At 52.8% G+C, this 17,020-nt stretch overlaps 6 protein-coding genes across 6 annotated transcripts; 3 read left to right on the forward strand and 3 right to left on the reverse strand.

Annotated features, from left to right (window-relative positions):
• Positions 1–9: 9 nt before the first annotated feature.
• Positions 10–1,877, forward strand: A1O5_10111 (uncharacterized protein; the record flags this gene model as incomplete). Its single annotated transcript, XM_007750689.1, has 3 exons — positions 10–1,382; positions 1,469–1,555; positions 1,727–1,877. 3 exons carry the CDS (start codon positions 10–12, stop codon positions 1,875–1,877), a joined length of 1,611 nt encoding a protein of 536 aa, XP_007748879.1.
• A 1,467-nt stretch (positions 1,878–3,344) lies between these two features.
• On the forward strand, positions 3,345–4,172 carry A1O5_10112 (uncharacterized protein; the record flags this gene model as incomplete). Its single annotated transcript, XM_007750690.1, has 1 exon — positions 3,345–4,172. One exon carries the CDS (start codon positions 3,345–3,347, stop codon positions 4,170–4,172), a length of 828 nt encoding a protein of 275 aa, XP_007748880.1.
• A 507-nt stretch (positions 4,173–4,679) lies between these two features.
• Positions 4,680–6,371, reverse strand: A1O5_10113 (uncharacterized protein; the record flags this gene model as incomplete). The annotated part of the gene is made up of 2 exons (XM_007750691.1): positions 4,680–5,984; positions 6,057–6,371. The coding sequence occupies 2 exons, from the start codon at positions 6,369–6,371 to the stop codon at positions 4,680–4,682; spliced, it is 1,620 nt and encodes a 539-aa protein (XP_007748881.1).
• A 238-nt stretch (positions 6,372–6,609) lies between these two features.
• A1O5_10114 (uncharacterized protein) lies at positions 6,610–7,770 on the reverse strand (the record flags this gene model as incomplete). The annotated part of the gene is made up of 1 exon (XM_007750692.1): positions 6,610–7,770. The coding sequence occupies one exon, from the start codon at positions 7,768–7,770 to the stop codon at positions 6,610–6,612; it is 1,161 nt and encodes a 386-aa protein (XP_007748882.1).
• A 412-nt stretch (positions 7,771–8,182) lies between these two features.
• Positions 8,183–9,973, reverse strand: A1O5_10115 (uncharacterized protein; the record flags this gene model as incomplete). The annotated part of the gene is made up of 1 exon (XM_007750693.1): positions 8,183–9,973. One exon carries the CDS (start codon positions 9,971–9,973, stop codon positions 8,183–8,185), a length of 1,791 nt encoding a protein of 596 aa, XP_007748883.1.
• A 599-nt stretch (positions 9,974–10,572) lies between these two features.
• A1O5_10116 (uncharacterized protein) lies at positions 10,573–14,694 on the forward strand (the record flags this gene model as incomplete). The annotated part of the gene is made up of 1 exon (XM_007750694.1): positions 10,573–14,694. One exon carries the CDS (start codon positions 10,573–10,575, stop codon positions 14,692–14,694), a length of 4,122 nt encoding a protein of 1,373 aa, XP_007748884.1.
• Positions 14,695–17,020: the final 2,326 nt, after the last annotated feature.

Below are 17,020 nucleotides of genomic sequence, written 5' to 3' on the forward strand. Positions count from 1 at the left end.
ACTCCCACAATGGCCCGGGGAGGACAGCAGCCTGCGGCACAATCCGACTTTGAAAAGCAACGGCTTGCTAATATCGCCGAGCGAGACGCCCTCCTCAAAAAGTTAACCCAAGAAGCGCAGCAAGCGGGCCTCTATTCTAATGCGCCTTCCGCTGGCACGCAACATGGCCAGAAGCGAGCCTCGAAACCTAAGGGGCCACCTGCAAAGCGTGTGAAAAGGGAGCCTGTAGAAGTCGTCCCTCGTCGAACATCCTCGCGACTGGCGGGCCTGCAAGCGGATAGCGAAGTCGCCAGGCAGAAAGCGGAGGTTGAATACGAAAAGCAAAAAGAAGTAGAGAGGCAGAGGAGACAGCGTGTCACTGGCGACCTCAACTTCGCCGCTGATGGAATAAGTCTGATCGGGACGGACGTGATACTCAAGGGTGTTGCCAAACCGTACGAGCGCACCTTTGATGAGCAAGATATTCGCGAGACGACAGACAAGGACCTGAAGGCGCTAAGGGAAAAGATGAGCTCCTTAGAGCTGTGGGATCAATGGGAGCCGAATCGTATCAAGCTCACGCCGGAGAGGATATACAGTATGGCATTTCACCCGACAACTTCGAAACCCATTGTCTTTGCGGGCGACAAATTCGGGTCACTTGGGATCATAGATGCTTCACAACGACCAGACACGAACCTCAAACAGGAAGAAGCAGGCGACGAGGATGAAGAAGAGGCACATCCGGACCCTCACATCACTCACATAAAACCTCATACCCGCACTATAAGCGCGATGCACAGTCATCCATCGAAACCCCAGACACTATTCACATCGTCCTATGACTCATCAATCCGAGCGACCGACCTCTCCCAATCCGTTGCCGTGGAAGTGTATGGCCCTTCTGATCGAGAAGACGATGAGCCCATCTCAGGCGTAGATATGTCCGCCACCGACCCTTACACATTGTATTTCACCACGTTGAACGGCGCTTTCGGACGGCACGACACGCGTCAACCGCCTGCAGCATGCGAATTGTTCCAACTCTCGGAGAAGAAGATTGGTGGATTCAGCTTACACCCTCTGCTCCCGCACTATGTGTCCACGGCGTCCCTCGACAGATACATGCGACTTTGGGATCTACGCAAAGTAACAAAGAAGTTGCCCACACTGGTGGGCGAACATGAATCGAGACTGAGCGTGAGTCACGCAGCGTTTAATACAGCGGGACAAGTGGCAACGACGAGCTATGATGACACGATCAAAATCCACTCATTTGGCGTTGGCAAGCATGCCCCAAAGGGGACGCAGACGCTGGAGAGCATGAGTTCTTGGGCGGCGGGCTTTAAGCTGGACGAAGAGGCCATGAAGCCAGAGGTCGTGGTGAGACATAATAACCAGACGTGAGTTTCGAGCCCTTTTTGAGGCAAAATGTGAGCCTCTCTTGTTTGAATGCCGCTTAGTATTGACTTAATGCTTGCCATTCCAGGGGCCGATGGACCACGATTCTCAAACCGCGCTGGCAAATTTATCCCGAAGACAACATCCAGAAGCTGGTCGTGGGGAACATGAATCGGTAAGCATTTTGTCCTCTCCCTTCCGCTTTTGTCGCATTCCTTCACACGTTCATTTCTTTCTCTTCGGAAAGACCAGGACCATCCTGCCTGTTCTTTTGGTTTTGCTCTTTTCCTTCCTTCACCTTTTGCTTACATTACCTCCTCTCTTTCCTTGCTGACCGCGCGCCCAGGTTCGTCGACGTCTACGCGGCCAATGGCGACCAGCTCGCCCAGCTCGGGGGCGAAGGCATCACCGCCGTGCCTGCTGTCGCCGTCTTCCACCCTTCAAAGGACTGGATTGCCGGGGGCACATCGAGCGGGAAACTGTGTCTGTGGATGTAAACATCTGTCCATGGACTATGTGTCATGTACCATGTAGCGTCTCGCACGTAATCATTTCAATGAGTCTGCCCCGTACTCTTTCTTCTGCCATATTTTTTCTTCACCTCATCTATCGAGCTCAGCCTAAGAATCCTTTCTCGTTGCCAGGACAAACAGTATATCATTCGATACAAAACCCCTTATTTTCCGAAGTTTGACCGAAGTAATAGATCATGCAGCTCGTGCGAATCCCAGCCACACAAGCAAATCCAGCAACAAAAGCCACTCCACAGTAACAACATCCGTAAGCCACATCGCCAACTATGCCGCTTTTGACTTCCTTCTGAGCCTGAGGGCCCATTTCGTCTTGGCATAAGGTACAAGTACCAGTAGATTTTGGACGAAAGCCTCACAAAATCTCAATCGCCCCTCCGTATATTATTAGCCTGGCTGGGCCAACCCATCCACATTAAACCGTGGGCCATGTCTCAGAATCGAAGAGTGTTCAAGTCGACGTCCATTGGAAGATTTCGACGGACTTGTACGGAGCACATACTTGTACAGTGTCTCTCGCCCACGCCAGCGGTTGCGCTTCCATCACAAAAATCATGCCAATTGCCACTACAATTTCGTCGCCAATGCAGCCACATCACCCTCCTAATGACTGAAGAATACCAGGTATACTACGAGGTAAGTGTGTGGCTTCTCCATACTTACCTATCGACTCATCGAGCCAACTCTTGCGCTGTTGCCTCCTTTCGCTTCGCAACAACAATGGAGAAGTTGGCGAGTTGGCAAGATATGACACGTGACGTGGCTGCAATAGCTTCTCAAGTTAGCGAAGTGGCAATCTCGGCTGGCCGTCCTTGGCCGTCGAGGCCTGGAAGGAAACAGGAGTCGATGGCCTGCGTGCCAATGCCGATTTCGAGCCAAGAATGTCGACGACAATAGTGGTAAAACTAGCTCGCGAGGCAGGTTTCGAGGGGTTTGTATGCGATCCAATACGAAGGGTTGTATATGGCGTCAGCTGACGGAATACTCACCACCATCACCACCAGTCACCACCAGTCACCACCAGTTACCACCTGGTTGCCACCGTCTACAACTCTTGGCCCAGGTAAGCCGAAGCAATGCCTATCAGGGCCTTAGCTTTATTTGTAGCGGCATTCATCTCAACCGAGACCGCATTCCATCTCTCCCCAAACCCAAGTCCGCCATTCATTCATCATACGGAGTACATAGGGGATTCAATCAGTACAGGTCCCCAGGATACAGATCCGGGCGCGGGGTTTACCAGAAGTCGTTGTGATTGCTCACTATTACTCTACACTTGTTTGAATTTCATGCCCAGAACCAGGTTCCCGCGTTGTCGACTGGTGATACATCACGAGGGTTGCGAGACTCGGGCCTTCGTTCCTCTCAACTCGCATCCAAGCTCTCCGTTTCCGTCCTGATTTACCTTGAAGCCAATTTTCATCAACAGAGGTCATGGCCCCCAGTCACCGCTACGACCTTGTTCAAGACGACGACGATGATATCAAGGACGAGCGTCAGGACGAGCCTCTGGTGCCCAGGGCCCCACAGGATAAAATAACACCAGTCAACATAGCATGGTGGAAAATTCTGCTCGGTCTCATCCTCGCATTTAGCGCCGGTGTCGGTGCCACCCTCGCAGTTGTGCTTGGTCCCTTGTCGGCCAAATCCAGCGGCAATGCAGCAGCCGCCAGTGTTGTTACTGCATCATCCAGTGCCTTACCCGCAGACCTGCCACTTCCTACTCCTAGTACATCCGTCGATTCTGCGGTGGAGGACAAAGTTGAAGATCCTGACAGTCTGGACGGCAAGATTCTCGACTGTGGATATAGCCCCGAGGAAGCGCGTGCCAAGGGCTGTGTCTACGACGTTATGATGCAGGACTGGGTGCCCGAACCATGCTACGACAGCATCTTGACAGAGCGATACCTCGCCCAGGGGAACTGGACGTGGTACGCCGACGGCGACGGCAAGATCATCATATCCGACGAGGAGATGCGCAAGGGCGAACACGGCGACGCATGGATGTCCTCTAGCTACCACAAAGCCCACTGCATCTTCTCCTGGGACAAAACCGTGCGTGCGCTGCGCAACAATGCACCGATCAGCCAGGAACTGCTCTCTTACGACCACGTCCTGCACTGCAGTCACCAGACCCTCAATGGCGCCGAGGTGGACGAGAGCATCGGCGTACGAGCGCCTACTAACTATGCCAAATGCGCATTATATGACACCTGGAGAAATAACTGGATCCCAGACAGACATTCTTCGACTCACGAATAAGTTGCTTGTATTTTACCAACCATGCAAGGGGTTTACTGGGTATGGGGTTATGGCGGGACCAGAATATTACAGCTGAAGAAATGGAATAACTAAAAACTATACGGTTTGGTGCGCAAGCATAATCCTCACCGTTGTGCTGAAGCCAAAAAAAAAATCAAGAAGATTATCTCACATTTCTCCTGCTTTCTCCTTCCCCTTTCTCATCCCTCCTCCTTCTGTGCCATCTGGCTCTCTCTCTCTCTCTTCTAGTGTGGAAAATACATCCCCGGAGATCATCGGAGATCATCGTAGCTCCATGCGCCGTCCTCTAAAGTCAGATCGAAGATCCTTTGAAATCCCAACTCGAACAAAATGCATGTTCCGAGCAATTCGTCAACCGTACAGTAGCAGGCCCTTAAATTACCCCTTGCGCCCGCTTGCGACCAGGGAAAGTGTGAGGGTATTGAGAGAGCAAGCCATTGCACGCTTTCCGCAAATGCGGCCCGATGTCTTCAACTCGAGACCGGACTAATCGAACAGGTCATACAACCCCTTTGTCTTCGTATTGTCATATTCCGCTTCCAGGTTGTTGGCCGCGATATTTTGCCTCAACGTGGCTGTCCCCAGCCGAGGTGGTTCTGTGGCGACGGCGCACCTCAAGAAAGAGATTCCCCGGCTGACCAGCTTCGTGATGATGCTGCATTGCATTGTCCCAGATTGACCAGCGGCGGCGGCGGAGGAGGAGGAGGAGGAGGAGGAGGAAGCAGAAGAAGAAGGAGGTTGAGAAGTCTTTGTGCATGATGGACACTCAGGATCGTGGCATGTCCATGTCTTCCAGAAGGCGCCATTTATGATCTCCGCGCCGTGCGACAGGCATGCGGACCGCAGGAGGCCGCTGTCACCATCAGAACTCTTCGTTTGACCGAGCTTGTACTTGCGTACGAAGCCCTCTATGATGGCATTGATGGCTGACAGGTGACCGCTAGCCTGTCCGTTGGGGCGAGCATGGGCAGCAACCCGTAACAACTCGAGGTGAGCGAGGAATTGGCTGACGTCCCCGTTGACGCCGCGACCGCGAAGTTTCGAAAACTCCCAATCGATCACACCTACGCCCACGTCCGTATCACCACCGGCCGCGGGCCTCAGGTCGACCAACACTGTGCCGGTCCAGCAGTCGCCTAGGACGACGCACTGTTCCTCCGGAGGGGTTGGGCGGAGAAAGTCGGCCTCCACCGCTGCGAAGAGGATCTCTGCCTCTGCTTCGTCCAACAGCGAGGGAAATTTAAGCAGGTGAGATCGGATGGGCTTTATGACGTGCTCGTGAATGACGGTCTTCATTTCTGGCACCGATGGGAATACATCGGCTTGAGGAGATTGCTGACCCGATCGATCACGCAGTAACACCTCGCCTTGTTCATGGCGTGCTGCTCCAAGAATGGATCGAATACTGCTAGTGTCATGCAACCGTGCAAAGAACATCCCCAATTTCTCCCCTATCCTCCGATAAGTTGAGATTTCGTGAGCTTCAAGCGGAAAACCCAGGCGTGGCGAAGATGGAGTAGGGGTCTGCCATGATGCTCCGCCGGCCGAGTCCGGCGTGGATCCGCCTAGCTCTATGAAGACTTTGGAGAGGTCTGGAAGTGGTCCAAGGTCAGAGAGAATGAGAACATGGTTGGCAGGATCGTGGTAAAGCAATCTGGGCACCATAACTCCTGACTCTGTTGATACGTGGTGAAGGACTCCCCGAGTCGACGGCGACGACAGGCTGCTTGATCGGTCCCCTTCAGTGAGAGGGTCAGGCGAGAACAACGCCAAAGAGGCTGCCTCAACTTCCTGCGACACATTGTAAACCCCCTTGGGCCACGGCAGCAATCAATGGCAGTACAGACGATGTGAGCGACATACCTGGCGACTCTGTGACATGGGAGCACTCTCGCCGATTCCCGCAATAAACGGCGGAGCATGCTTCAGTATCAACGACTTCTCGCCAGGGAATCTTCCTCGTCCACAGTCACAGTCATCGTCACAGTCCAGTCCGTCATTGTCATTTCTCGATTCCCACATCGTCGGTGATGGCGAGGCAGTAATAGTTGCTGCTGTAGCGATGCGGGATTTGCTGGCTCGCACAGTCACGTTCACGACTCCCCCAGCGAGCTTCTCCACTCGGTAGATATATGTAGCATCAAGCTGGCTCAGGTACGTAGCGAAATCAAAGTCCATGGTCCGCGACTCGAGGGGTTTTCAAGAAAGAATGCAGATCGAGGATAGATGGAGGGCAGGAGTGATAATGAGAGGACAAAGATGAGGAGTCTACATAGCTAGGGTCTATCTAGATGGATTCTTGGAGGATGTCAAAATACGAGGCATGTGCGCCCTGGGCAGTCAGGGATCTGGACGATCGGAGTATCTCTGAGCTCTGGAAAAATAAAGAAAAAGAAACCGAAAAAGAGGTACCTGGTCAGCACTCCATCTCATAGTCCCACTCGCCTCCTGATCTGTCCATGACTTCAAACGGGGCATCTTGCATATCAAAATCCACTACATCGGGAGGAGCACCACCGACGATGTTATGCTTGCTGGTTCCTCCTCCTCCTCCTCCTCCCAGTAACGAACTTCTCAGTCTTTCAATCTCTGCTTCGGCCTTCCGCCCAGCCTCTTCCAGCGCCCGGAGCACACTCCCCAGCAACTCCTCCAACTTGAGATCCCGGAGCACTTTCTCGTAGCGCCTCGTCTTGGCCGGATCCCACTCTTCTTCTACCCTCTCAGGACCGCGGAAGGAATCCTCGGGCCGCGACTCAACGTCTTTCCATTTGTTGCGGAATTCCTTGGCTACCCCGATGTACTCTCTCACGGGGCCTGTTCCGAGGATCGAGTGCAGAGGGTTTGAAGGGTGGTCGAGGGCGGCGAGGACGTTGGCGTGGAAGCGGTGCGCGGCGCCTTGGAAGTACAGCGAGTCGCCGATGATGGCGGGGGGCTGTGATGTTCCTGACCCTGATACCATCTCACCGCCATTGGCTTGTGTTTTCGAGGAAGAAGACACTGTGCCCGTGTCGTCGCCCTCCACCATTGGACCTGCAGCAGCGGCGGAGGCTGTAATTACAATCCCCCAAACACCCAGGAGGCAGACGAGTCCACGCTCGAGTAAGGCGTAGAACTCGTAAAAGTCGATCTTGAATTGTCGTTCCGCGTCGACCGGGTCAATGATCAAGTCGTACGGTCCGAGTGTAGCCCGTGGACCGGCGGCCCATTGTTGCTCGAGCTGCTCATTAGAGGGGCCATTGCTATTTTGATGGCGTTGGTTCTGGTGTCCTTGAGCCAGATTCAGCGCACGATGAGACCAGTGTGTCAAACTATTTGCTTTCCAGGCCAGTCGCCGAAACAGCCGGCGGAATCGCTGCAGTTCAGCCTGGCGGGACAAGTATCTTCGTTGCGCAGAGCTGAGCGGCTTCGCCGACAATGGTTGATTTTGTTGTTGCGGCTGCTGCAATGAATTGGAGGAGGCTATGTCGTGTGTCTGTGGCGAGGGCGCTCTTCGTGTCCAGGCCGGCACCTGCGATTCTCGTTCGCGACGCACATCGGGACTCGCCCATTTCGAAGCTGTCAGATCGAGATTCTGCATGACGTTACGACGTGACTACTCGGTATCTGGATGAAAATCATGATCCATCACTTGATCAAAAGGACGCTGTTTCACCGTGGTTTCAAAATGGAAAAATGGCCGGGGATAGACCGAAGTGACAAGGCTGCACTTCACTGTTATTTCTGCACCGATGAAAAGGGCGACAGAGTCTTTGCACATCGTTACTCGCGCAGTTGCAAAAGAGTCATCGGAATAGCAAAGGATACAATTGAGATGGGCGCACCAACATTATGCGCACCCGTCATTGACCGCGTTAAACCTGAGTCCAGCCGTCCAATCGCCGTGTCAACAGCAGCTGACGCTACGTATAACCCGATGCCAGCAACATCATGTGCTTCCGATCCCATACCAATGAATAGAACTTATCGCCTCCAATCCATGACTTGCCGAATCAATGACTGGGACCTTCCCTCGTCCCTCTTCCTTGCTGGTTTCTCCTACCCGAATGGCTGACCCTGCCCGTGATGTCTTGCCATGTCGCATCGAATCTTCTACCAGTGCTTGCCAACAGGCCTTCCTCTTCCTCCTCGAGCTCGTCTTCCTCAGTATCTGCGTCTGATAGCTTGGGTGTACGGAACAGCAGAATGATGAAGGCGAGCAAGAACACTCCCAAGAAGACGAACTGGGCCCAGAAGTCCACAACACCGAAGAAGGGGAAATTGACTGTGACTCGGTTGAGGAACGTCGAGACCACAGAGGGGGTGCAGACATTCATTGCGGCCGGATTGTCGGTCGACTCTGTGCACGGCACAATATGCTGCGGATGATCACTACAGTCAGGTTGTTCCCCCGGGTGTTTCAATGGGTAGTCGCAGAAGGTTTGAGGGCCAAAGGTGGCGTATTGTGGTGCCACCATCATAGCGATTGAGTAGTTGATAGCCAGCGTCATGAGAGTGAGCATGACCGTGGCCACCAGTAATGCCTGGGGCGACGTGTGAGCTTTACGGATCCTGAAGATTGTAATCCACAGGACACGGATCCCGATGGTGGCGATGCCGAGGATGCTCGCGCTGAAGAAAAGCATCACAATCAGCAAGAAGATGACATAGTCAATGGGGAACACCTTGGCCGACATGACGAGGATCCAGTTGACCGGCTGGAAGATGTTGATGTGAGCAAGCAGGTAGCCGCAGTGTTGTTTGCAGATCGAGTTCTTAGCCTTGTCAATGCCGGTGATGAGCATGCTGGCGAAAATCAACAGCACAATGATCACCAGCAGGATTCCGAGTATGAGCTTGATAGGTCGAAGAGTCGCGCCCAGCTTGATCCAAATTTTCCAAAAAATGTTCTGGTCTTTTCCCGAGGCTTCTTCAGCGAGCCGCTGGTGACGACGAAGAGTACGTTCTTCACGGACAAGAGCGTCCAGTTCTCTTTGGTCTTTAGAGGACAACCCATCGGGATTGCCCTGAGCGCGGCCTTCCAGCTGTCTCTGCCTCTCGAGATTGCTTTCTAATTGGGAGGCAGTGGATTCGCTCAACGCTGGCGCCGAAATACTCGGCGCAGACTTGATGAGGGTGAGGGGAAGAAGTGCAAGGCCCGCCGCAGTATAGAAGCAGTAAATGAGGATGCCAATTGTGATTAAGAGACCTAGCGCAAAGGTCAAGGCGCGTTCTCCGTGGTTTTCGGCCAGCAGTTTCTTGAAGAAGTCAAGGTCGAAGTGAGCTCCTTCCCTATGGCGGGCGACGGGGACGAAGAAGCCGACGAGGAAAAGCGCGACGCAAAGGAAGACGAAGGCCAGAGTGTATTTGAAAGCAGCCCAGAATCTGGAGCCGATTGTTTGGGTACCCTCCTCTTGGGCGACTTCATCGTATTCTTCGTACCAGAAATAGGTGAAGGGAATGACGAGGAGGCAGAGAAGCGCATCGAGCGAGTAGAGAAGGTAGTAGACGATCCGGAGGGTAAGAGTGATGTTGTCAACCTTTCCTTGACTTGCCCAGTCCTTCCGTCTGCCCAGCTTTGAGCTTGTGGTACTAGAGACCAGCGCGACATCGACTGGGAGCAAGAGGACGGTTGCTAGGAGACTTGTGATGGTAAATATGCAGACAGTGGTGACGAACATAGATCGGTCCCGATGTGTCTGGTAGAGGTAGACGAAGAGACATGCGACGGAGAGGAGAATGACCACGGCGATGGCGTAGACGACCCAAATCAAGGTGATTTGTATGTAACCGGCCGTTGCCATGGTCGAGAAACCCGGGTCAGCGAGCTCAGTCATTGTCAATGGGAGGAGCTGCATGATGGCGTTCTGAGAGCTTCAGCGAGGCTATGGCTGCACACAATGGCACAGCATCTGCATCTCAGGCCAGCTGGATGAATGTGAATGGGGACAGAGTGAAAAGGATGAGAAGGCGAGAAAGTAAGAGAAGTGCGCAATTGTGACCTCAGAGTGGGAGGAGTTGTCGCAGGGCAGCGCAGCGCAACTCGGCCGTCGCCTGATGGAAGCGAGGAAGCGAGGAAGATGGACTCCGTCGTCATAGCTGCCCACTTTGTGTTTGTCTTTCTAGATCCGGACTAGTGGTTGACTAGTGTGATATTGGAAGCTGTTCACGTGACACACCAAAATATCAACCCCCAGTTGTGACTTGGCCCTTTTGTCCCCTCCATCCGCTCTGTGAGATATGTCAATCTCTACATCCCTCTTCTAGCCTACCGATTTCAGGTGATGCGGCTATAAATCCAGCACTCAAGAAACCTCAATGATGATGTCGGGAAGGGGATAGTGCTCCTGGCAGTCAATCGACCGCCGCCCACCACCTCCCTTTCTTCAACCGCAACCACAGGATGCAGTGCTACTCCGAGCTCATCCCTCCTTCTGGCGTCACTCATGCCCTCTCACTCTCGTTCACTTCACCCAATGCCGACAATCTGATCATTGCGCGGACGTCCCTGCTCCAAGTTTTCCAATGCAAGCCAGTCAGTGCCGGTCAAGAGACAAGACTGGTCTTGATTGCTGAGTACAGCTTGGCGGGGACAGTCACCGCATTAGGCAGACTCAAGATTGCCGACTCGAAAAGTGGAGGGGATGTCCTCCTCATTGCACTTCGCGATGCTAAGTTGAGCCTTGTCGAATGGGATGCCGAATTGCATAGCATATCTACTCTGTCAATACATTTCTACGAGCATCATGATCTACAGTCTGCTCCGTGGGAACCTGATCTCGCTGATTGTGTCAGTCGTCTGACGATCGACCCATCGAGTAGATGTGCCGCCTTCAACTTTGGTGTCAGTAATCTTGCCATTATCCCTTTCCATCAAGCCGGGGATGATCTGGCAATCGACGACTTGGATGACCTCGACGGAGAAGATAAGGAAAAGTCTCTACATCCAGAGCAAATTGACGGGCACGCTCATGGGCGTCAAACGCCTTACGGTCCATCATTTGTTCTGCCTCTGACTGTTCTTGATCCTGGCTTATTGCATCCCGTCGACACTGCTTTCCTCTACGAGTATCGCGACCCTACCATCGGTATACTGTACTCTACCGCTGCCCGCTCCTCAAATATGAGTCCAGAACGGCGAGATGTCACGATCTATGCAGTCTATGCCCTGGACCTCGATCAAAAGGCGTCAACTACTTTGCAGTCAGTCCAGAAGCTTCCCAATGACCTCTATCGGATCATTGCTCTTCCATTACCTGTTGGCGGCGCTTTATTGGTCGGCGGCAACGAATTGATCCATATAGACCAAGGAGGCAAGTCTAGCGCCATGGCTGTGAATGAATTTGCGAAAGAGGCATCTGCTTTCCCCATGGCTGATCATTCCGAGGCGCGCCTGAAACTGGAAGGCTGCCAGGTCGAGCACCTGGGAAACGCAAATGGTGACATGATGATCATTTTGAAGTCCGGAGAGCTTGCTCACTTGACGTTTCGAATGGATGGCCGTTCGGTCTCGGGAATGACCCTTCGCAGACTCGGAGAGGCACAAACACAGAGTCTGTTTATGGGTGCAGCGTCTTGCACAGCGAATCTCGGAACAAATCGTCTCTTTATTGGGAGCGAAGAAGCCGACTCAATTTTACTGTCGACAGACAAGAAGGCCCCCCAATTGAAGAGAATCCGCTCCCGGGCACAGATACAAGCCAATGAAATCGACACTCAAGAGGAAGATGATGAAGAAGACGGTGAAGATGATGAAGACGATCTCTATGCCGAAATCATCGGCGGACATAATGGCCATTTGTCAAGTGATCTGAGCGGCCACAACTTTCGGCCACTCGATCGTCTTGCATGTTTAGCACCAATCAATGACATCGCCTTGGGGAATCTAGGCAAACGAAAACGTGATGATGCCGATGAATTAGACCAGGCTGGTCCACGGGAGCGCGAACTTGTCTGTGCGTATGGTCGAGGCAAAGCCGGTGGGATTGCCTTTATTCGTCGACAGCTGGAGCCAAAGGTAACACGACGAATAAAGTACGAGGATGCAATTGGAGTTTGGTGTATCAGTTCGAGTGGAAAGAGTCAGAATGACACCGAGAAGCATGCCGAATCTCGATTCGACAACCTCGTTTTGGTCTCGCAGGTGACCCCCGACGGCGCCGGGAGGTCTTCCTTATTTTCACTGGTTGACGACAACCTGGTTCCAATGACAGACTCGGATTTCGATGAGTCGGCCGGCTCTACCATATCTGTCTTCAGACTGGATACGACGAACCACACGGTCCAAGTTCTCCCAACCGAAGTACGTGTATATGATGTCAACTTCGGCCTCTCCCAAATATTCCCTGTTGTGGATGAAGAAGAAGGCCAGACAGCCAGAGCGGTCAAGACAACTTTTGCTGAACCGTATCTGATCCTCATCAGAGACGACGGAAACATGACCCTACTCAAAGCCGATAAAGCCGGTGAACTCGATGAGGTTGAGCTTCCTGCATCGCTCAAGGACAAGTCTGTCCTATCAGCTTCGCTCTATCATGACACCAGCGACTTCTTCCAGACATCAAGATTTTATGAGAGTGCCGGAGTATCGCAAGGGCCGGTCCTAGCAATGTTGACATCTGAGGGGCACTTTTGCCTACTGTCATTACCAAACATCGCCTTGGAGGTGTTTCAATGTGATAGTCTCCCGTTCCTTCCCACATATCTAATGCAAGGGCTTCAACTACCGAAACATTGGAGAAACAAGGACGATTTGGCCGAAGCACTGCTCGTCGATCTAGGGGATGCGACAGATTCTCGTCCATACTTGGTCGTGCACAACACGGCTGGAGACATCATTCTTTATGAGCCCTTCGCAGATCCTGAAGTGGTGGGAAGCTTCAAATTCAAGAAAGTGTCCACCAAGCCAGCCGAAGCGCCCGAAGATCAAATCGAGGAGGAAGGTGAAGAATCTTCACTGCGGCCGATGCAAGTTATCACGAATCTCGCCGGCCGCGCTTCAGTGTTCATCCCTGGACTTCAACCAATGCTAATACTACGCGAAGCTTCCACGATGCCTCGCGTTTACGAGTTGGGGTTGCAAAATATTAAATCGATGAATGCGATCCACATCGGAAGCTGCCGCCATGGCTTCGTATTCATCGACGAATCCGATTACATCTGTTTCTCTCAGCTTCCCCAGTCATTAATGCTGGGGCAGTCGGACTGGGTCATCAAGCGCGTCCCTATCGGAGAAGATATCCCCTCCCTGGCGTATTTTTCGCCTACTGATTCCTACGTCCTTGCGACAAATCAGACGGTAGACTTCCAACTTCCCCAAGACGATGAATGGCATCCTGAATGGCAGAATGAGGCCACCACCTTCTTACCCACCACGCTTCAGTCTACCCTTAGGCTGCTTAGCTCCAAAACACGTCGAATCATAAGCCACTATCATTTCGACTCTTCTGAAAGAATCCTCTCCGTGAAAGCGCTCAATCTCGAAATTTCCGAGGAAACGCACGAACGCAAAGACCTCATCGTCGTAGGCACAGCTCTGGTGAAGGGCGAAAATGTCACCACACGAGGGAACTTATATATCTTCGATGTTGTGGACGTTGTTCCCGAACCAGACGTGCCTGAAACAGATCTAAAACTCAAGCTCATCACAAGAGAAGATGTGCGTGGTGCCGTCTCTGCAATCTCGGGTGTGGGATCCCAAGGGTTCCTCCTGGCTGCGCAGGGTCAGAAATGCATGGTCAGAGGCTTGAAGGAGGATATGTCCATTCTACCGGTCGCGTTCTTGGATATGCGATACTATGTGCACGTAGCTAAGGAACTTCCAGGTACAGGTCTATGCATTTTGGGAGACGCATTTTCGGGATTATGGTTAGTAGGATACTCAGAGGAACCCTACAAACTGCAGATTCTGGGCCGCGACCTGGAAAACCCGGCAGTGCTTGCGGCTGAGTTCTTGCCAGACGGGAAACAATTATACATTGTCTCCTCAGTCGAGGATGGCATGTTGAGGGTGTTGCAGTATGACCCGGAAAATCCAAAGACGGAGCGCGGAATAAAGTTACTGTTGAGAAGCACGTTCCACACCGGAGCAGTTCCGACTGCCATGGCATTGATACCGCCGTCATTACGAAGAGCGTCTCACAGCACCAGAGACTCTGACGAGATGGACCTCGAGGACGACAACAATGTCCAGCCGCAACCTCATCAGATTCTCATAACTACGCAATCTGGCTCTCTGGCTCTCCTCACCCCTCTCCGCGAGAGCACCTACCGCCGCCTCTCAACGCTGCAGAACACTCTCGTTGCCACCCTTGACCATCAACCCGCCAGCCTCAACCCGCGGGCATATCGCCAGGTGGAGACCGACGGCATTGGAGGTCGCGGCGTGATCGACGGCGACTTGGTGAGGAGATGGTGGGAGACGAGCACACAGCAGCGCGTCAACAGTGCCGACAAGGCGGGCGGGTCTGTGTGGGAGGTCCGAGCTGATTTGGCCATGATTACTGGTACTACGCTGGGGTTCTAATTGACTGGAGAGAATTATGAAGGGGGCGAGGAGTAGGGACGGAGGGAGGGAGAAGATGGGTCGGCGGAGAGGTGTGGCATGGAAGGAAGGTGGGTTCAATCTCAGTCGCTCCACGATGCTCGGGACATAAAGCTGGTGGGAAAAGTAGGATTGGCTACTAACTCAGCACACTCGAGAAATGTCGTATCGCCTCCCTTCTCTGCGTGACTTCTCTGTCCGATGATAAAGACTTGAAAACGGGAAGTAGAGACTGTGTACGGAATACTTGGTTTACTACTGCACAAAGTAGTGATCTGATGGCTGAAAAGATGGATTGGCATTGTAGTCAGCACAGCATAGCACAATACAGCGCAGCGCGGTTAGGTATATACTATGTCTTCTTGAACCCAGCCGACAAGCGATCAAGCTACCCAAGGCAGGGCATCACCATGAGGTTTGCGGAGGCTTCAGCCCGCGCAGTGTTTCCTCGTCTTCGAATGTCTGGAGTGTGTTGGTGGAAGTTGTCTTTTTCCCTTGGCCGTGTCATGGCCATCTCCAGTTGTAATTCATCTAGACCAGGCGGCTAGAGTTCTCGAAGAAGATATCCTTAACATCGCAAAGCCCGTGGCGCTGGCTCAAGCTTGCCAGCCACAAAGTCTCACGACATCTTGTCTCTGTTTGGTCTGGGTCATACTCATGGCCAAAATTATCGAGAAACCCGGCAAAATTGCCCCTGTCATGGTTACGTCGCCGTTCTCTGCAACTCGAGCCTGTTTCTCTCGAGTCTGGTCTTTTGACTGGTTCCTCTTGTTACACCTTTGGCGCAACCGTTTGACAAATCCCTCAAAAGCGTACTTGTTAGCATCGCTGTCGAAGGGGCAGGTGAATCTCGACAATGCCATGGTGGTGGGCCAGTCTCCTCGATCAAATGCCGAGTATTGTTCTTGATCTTCCTCCGAAAGTGTGGCTGACGGCTGAGTCGAGGGTTTCAATCCCGAGGAGTCTGGCCGGTCTTGCTCAAGGAGCGTATTGAGACTTGTCCCATCGAGGATTGCAATCACAGCCACCGGCTTTGGTCCAGGGGCCGACGCTCGAAGCAGTCTTGCAGCTCGAGATGATCTCAATACCAGCCAAGTCAATTTCCCTGTTCATGTTGACGTCTTCAACGAGGCTGATAGCAAGAAATTTGAGCAGCAAAGTGATGGTGGACAATAACACGATCGTCGCTGCAATCGGCCGGAACTCAGTCTTTCGCTGTCGCTCTTGCAGTGGCTTGATGACTCCAAGTCCGATAAGAAAGGGCCTCCGACATACCCTATTCGCTCGTTCCAACTAGCTTCACCTTCGAAGACCCTGCCACAGAAATCATAGATGCTGGGTTGGTGAGACTTTCTCTTCTCCATCCGCAGCAGCTGCTGCAGACATCTTCAAGACTATCTTCGAAGGTCCTCCGATCCTTGTCGTCTTCTACTGTTAGAAGAGCTGGGTCTGGCACCAAATGGGAGATGGCAGATCATGCTGCTCTTCATCCCGCCTAAGTGTCCCATTTGCCACCACCACCAGCGGGTTATGGTACTCGAGATTACGGCGGAGGTAAGTCAGCGGCGGTACGACTACCACACGAGCAACAGCAACAATCTCCAACAATTCAAGTTCCACGTAAAGTGATAGGCAGACACCTATCCAGCACCAATATGGCACCTGGCGTCAGATCGACTGCCTGCCTCAACGTTTCCTTGATGCCCAATAGTTGTCGAGTTGCTCGCTCCTTAAGCTCAGGGTTGATCCATCAACCACATCAATGGATGCTTAGAGGACATAGCCGCCAGAGTCATCCAGCTCGGGTAGCTCATCGATGCTCGATAAAAATGATTCTTCCGAGATTGCTTCGTCTGCACCTACCGGGAAGGGGGGGGACCTTAACGATACGAGCCAATCTCCCCTTCAGCTGCGCTTGGGCGCTTTTGCTGCCGGCTTGTTACTTGTAGGCCGGATCGCCGCAGGGGAGTGAGAGTTCGGGTTCTAGCATTAGAGCTGCAGGACAATTGCAGTTGCATTTGCATTCTGGTCTGCGATTGGGTCGACCGACCCTGTTCCTTTTCTTCGCTTGTGTGGTGTCGAAGATGTCCCGATCTCGGTTTCGACTTCGCTTCCGGCGTTTTGGTGATGGTCGCGCTCGAAGTCGCACAGGCCCTGGCACTCCTCCTTGCGCTTCTGCTTTCTCTCCCGGCGGAGCTAGCGTTCGTCCCAGTAGATATAAATGGCGAACATGGAGCAGACGATCGTGTCGGCCTCGGTCTGGTTTGCTTTTGCAGCTAGATAGAATGCACGTTTGTGTCTTTGGCTA

The sequence above is a fragment of the Cladophialophora psammophila genome, assembly GCF_000585535.1.
Source record: "Cladophialophora psammophila CBS 110553 chromosome Unknown aczJe-supercont1.18, whole genome shotgun sequence".
NCBI lineage: Eukaryota > Fungi > Ascomycota > Eurotiomycetes > Chaetothyriales > Herpotrichiellaceae > Cladophialophora > Cladophialophora psammophila.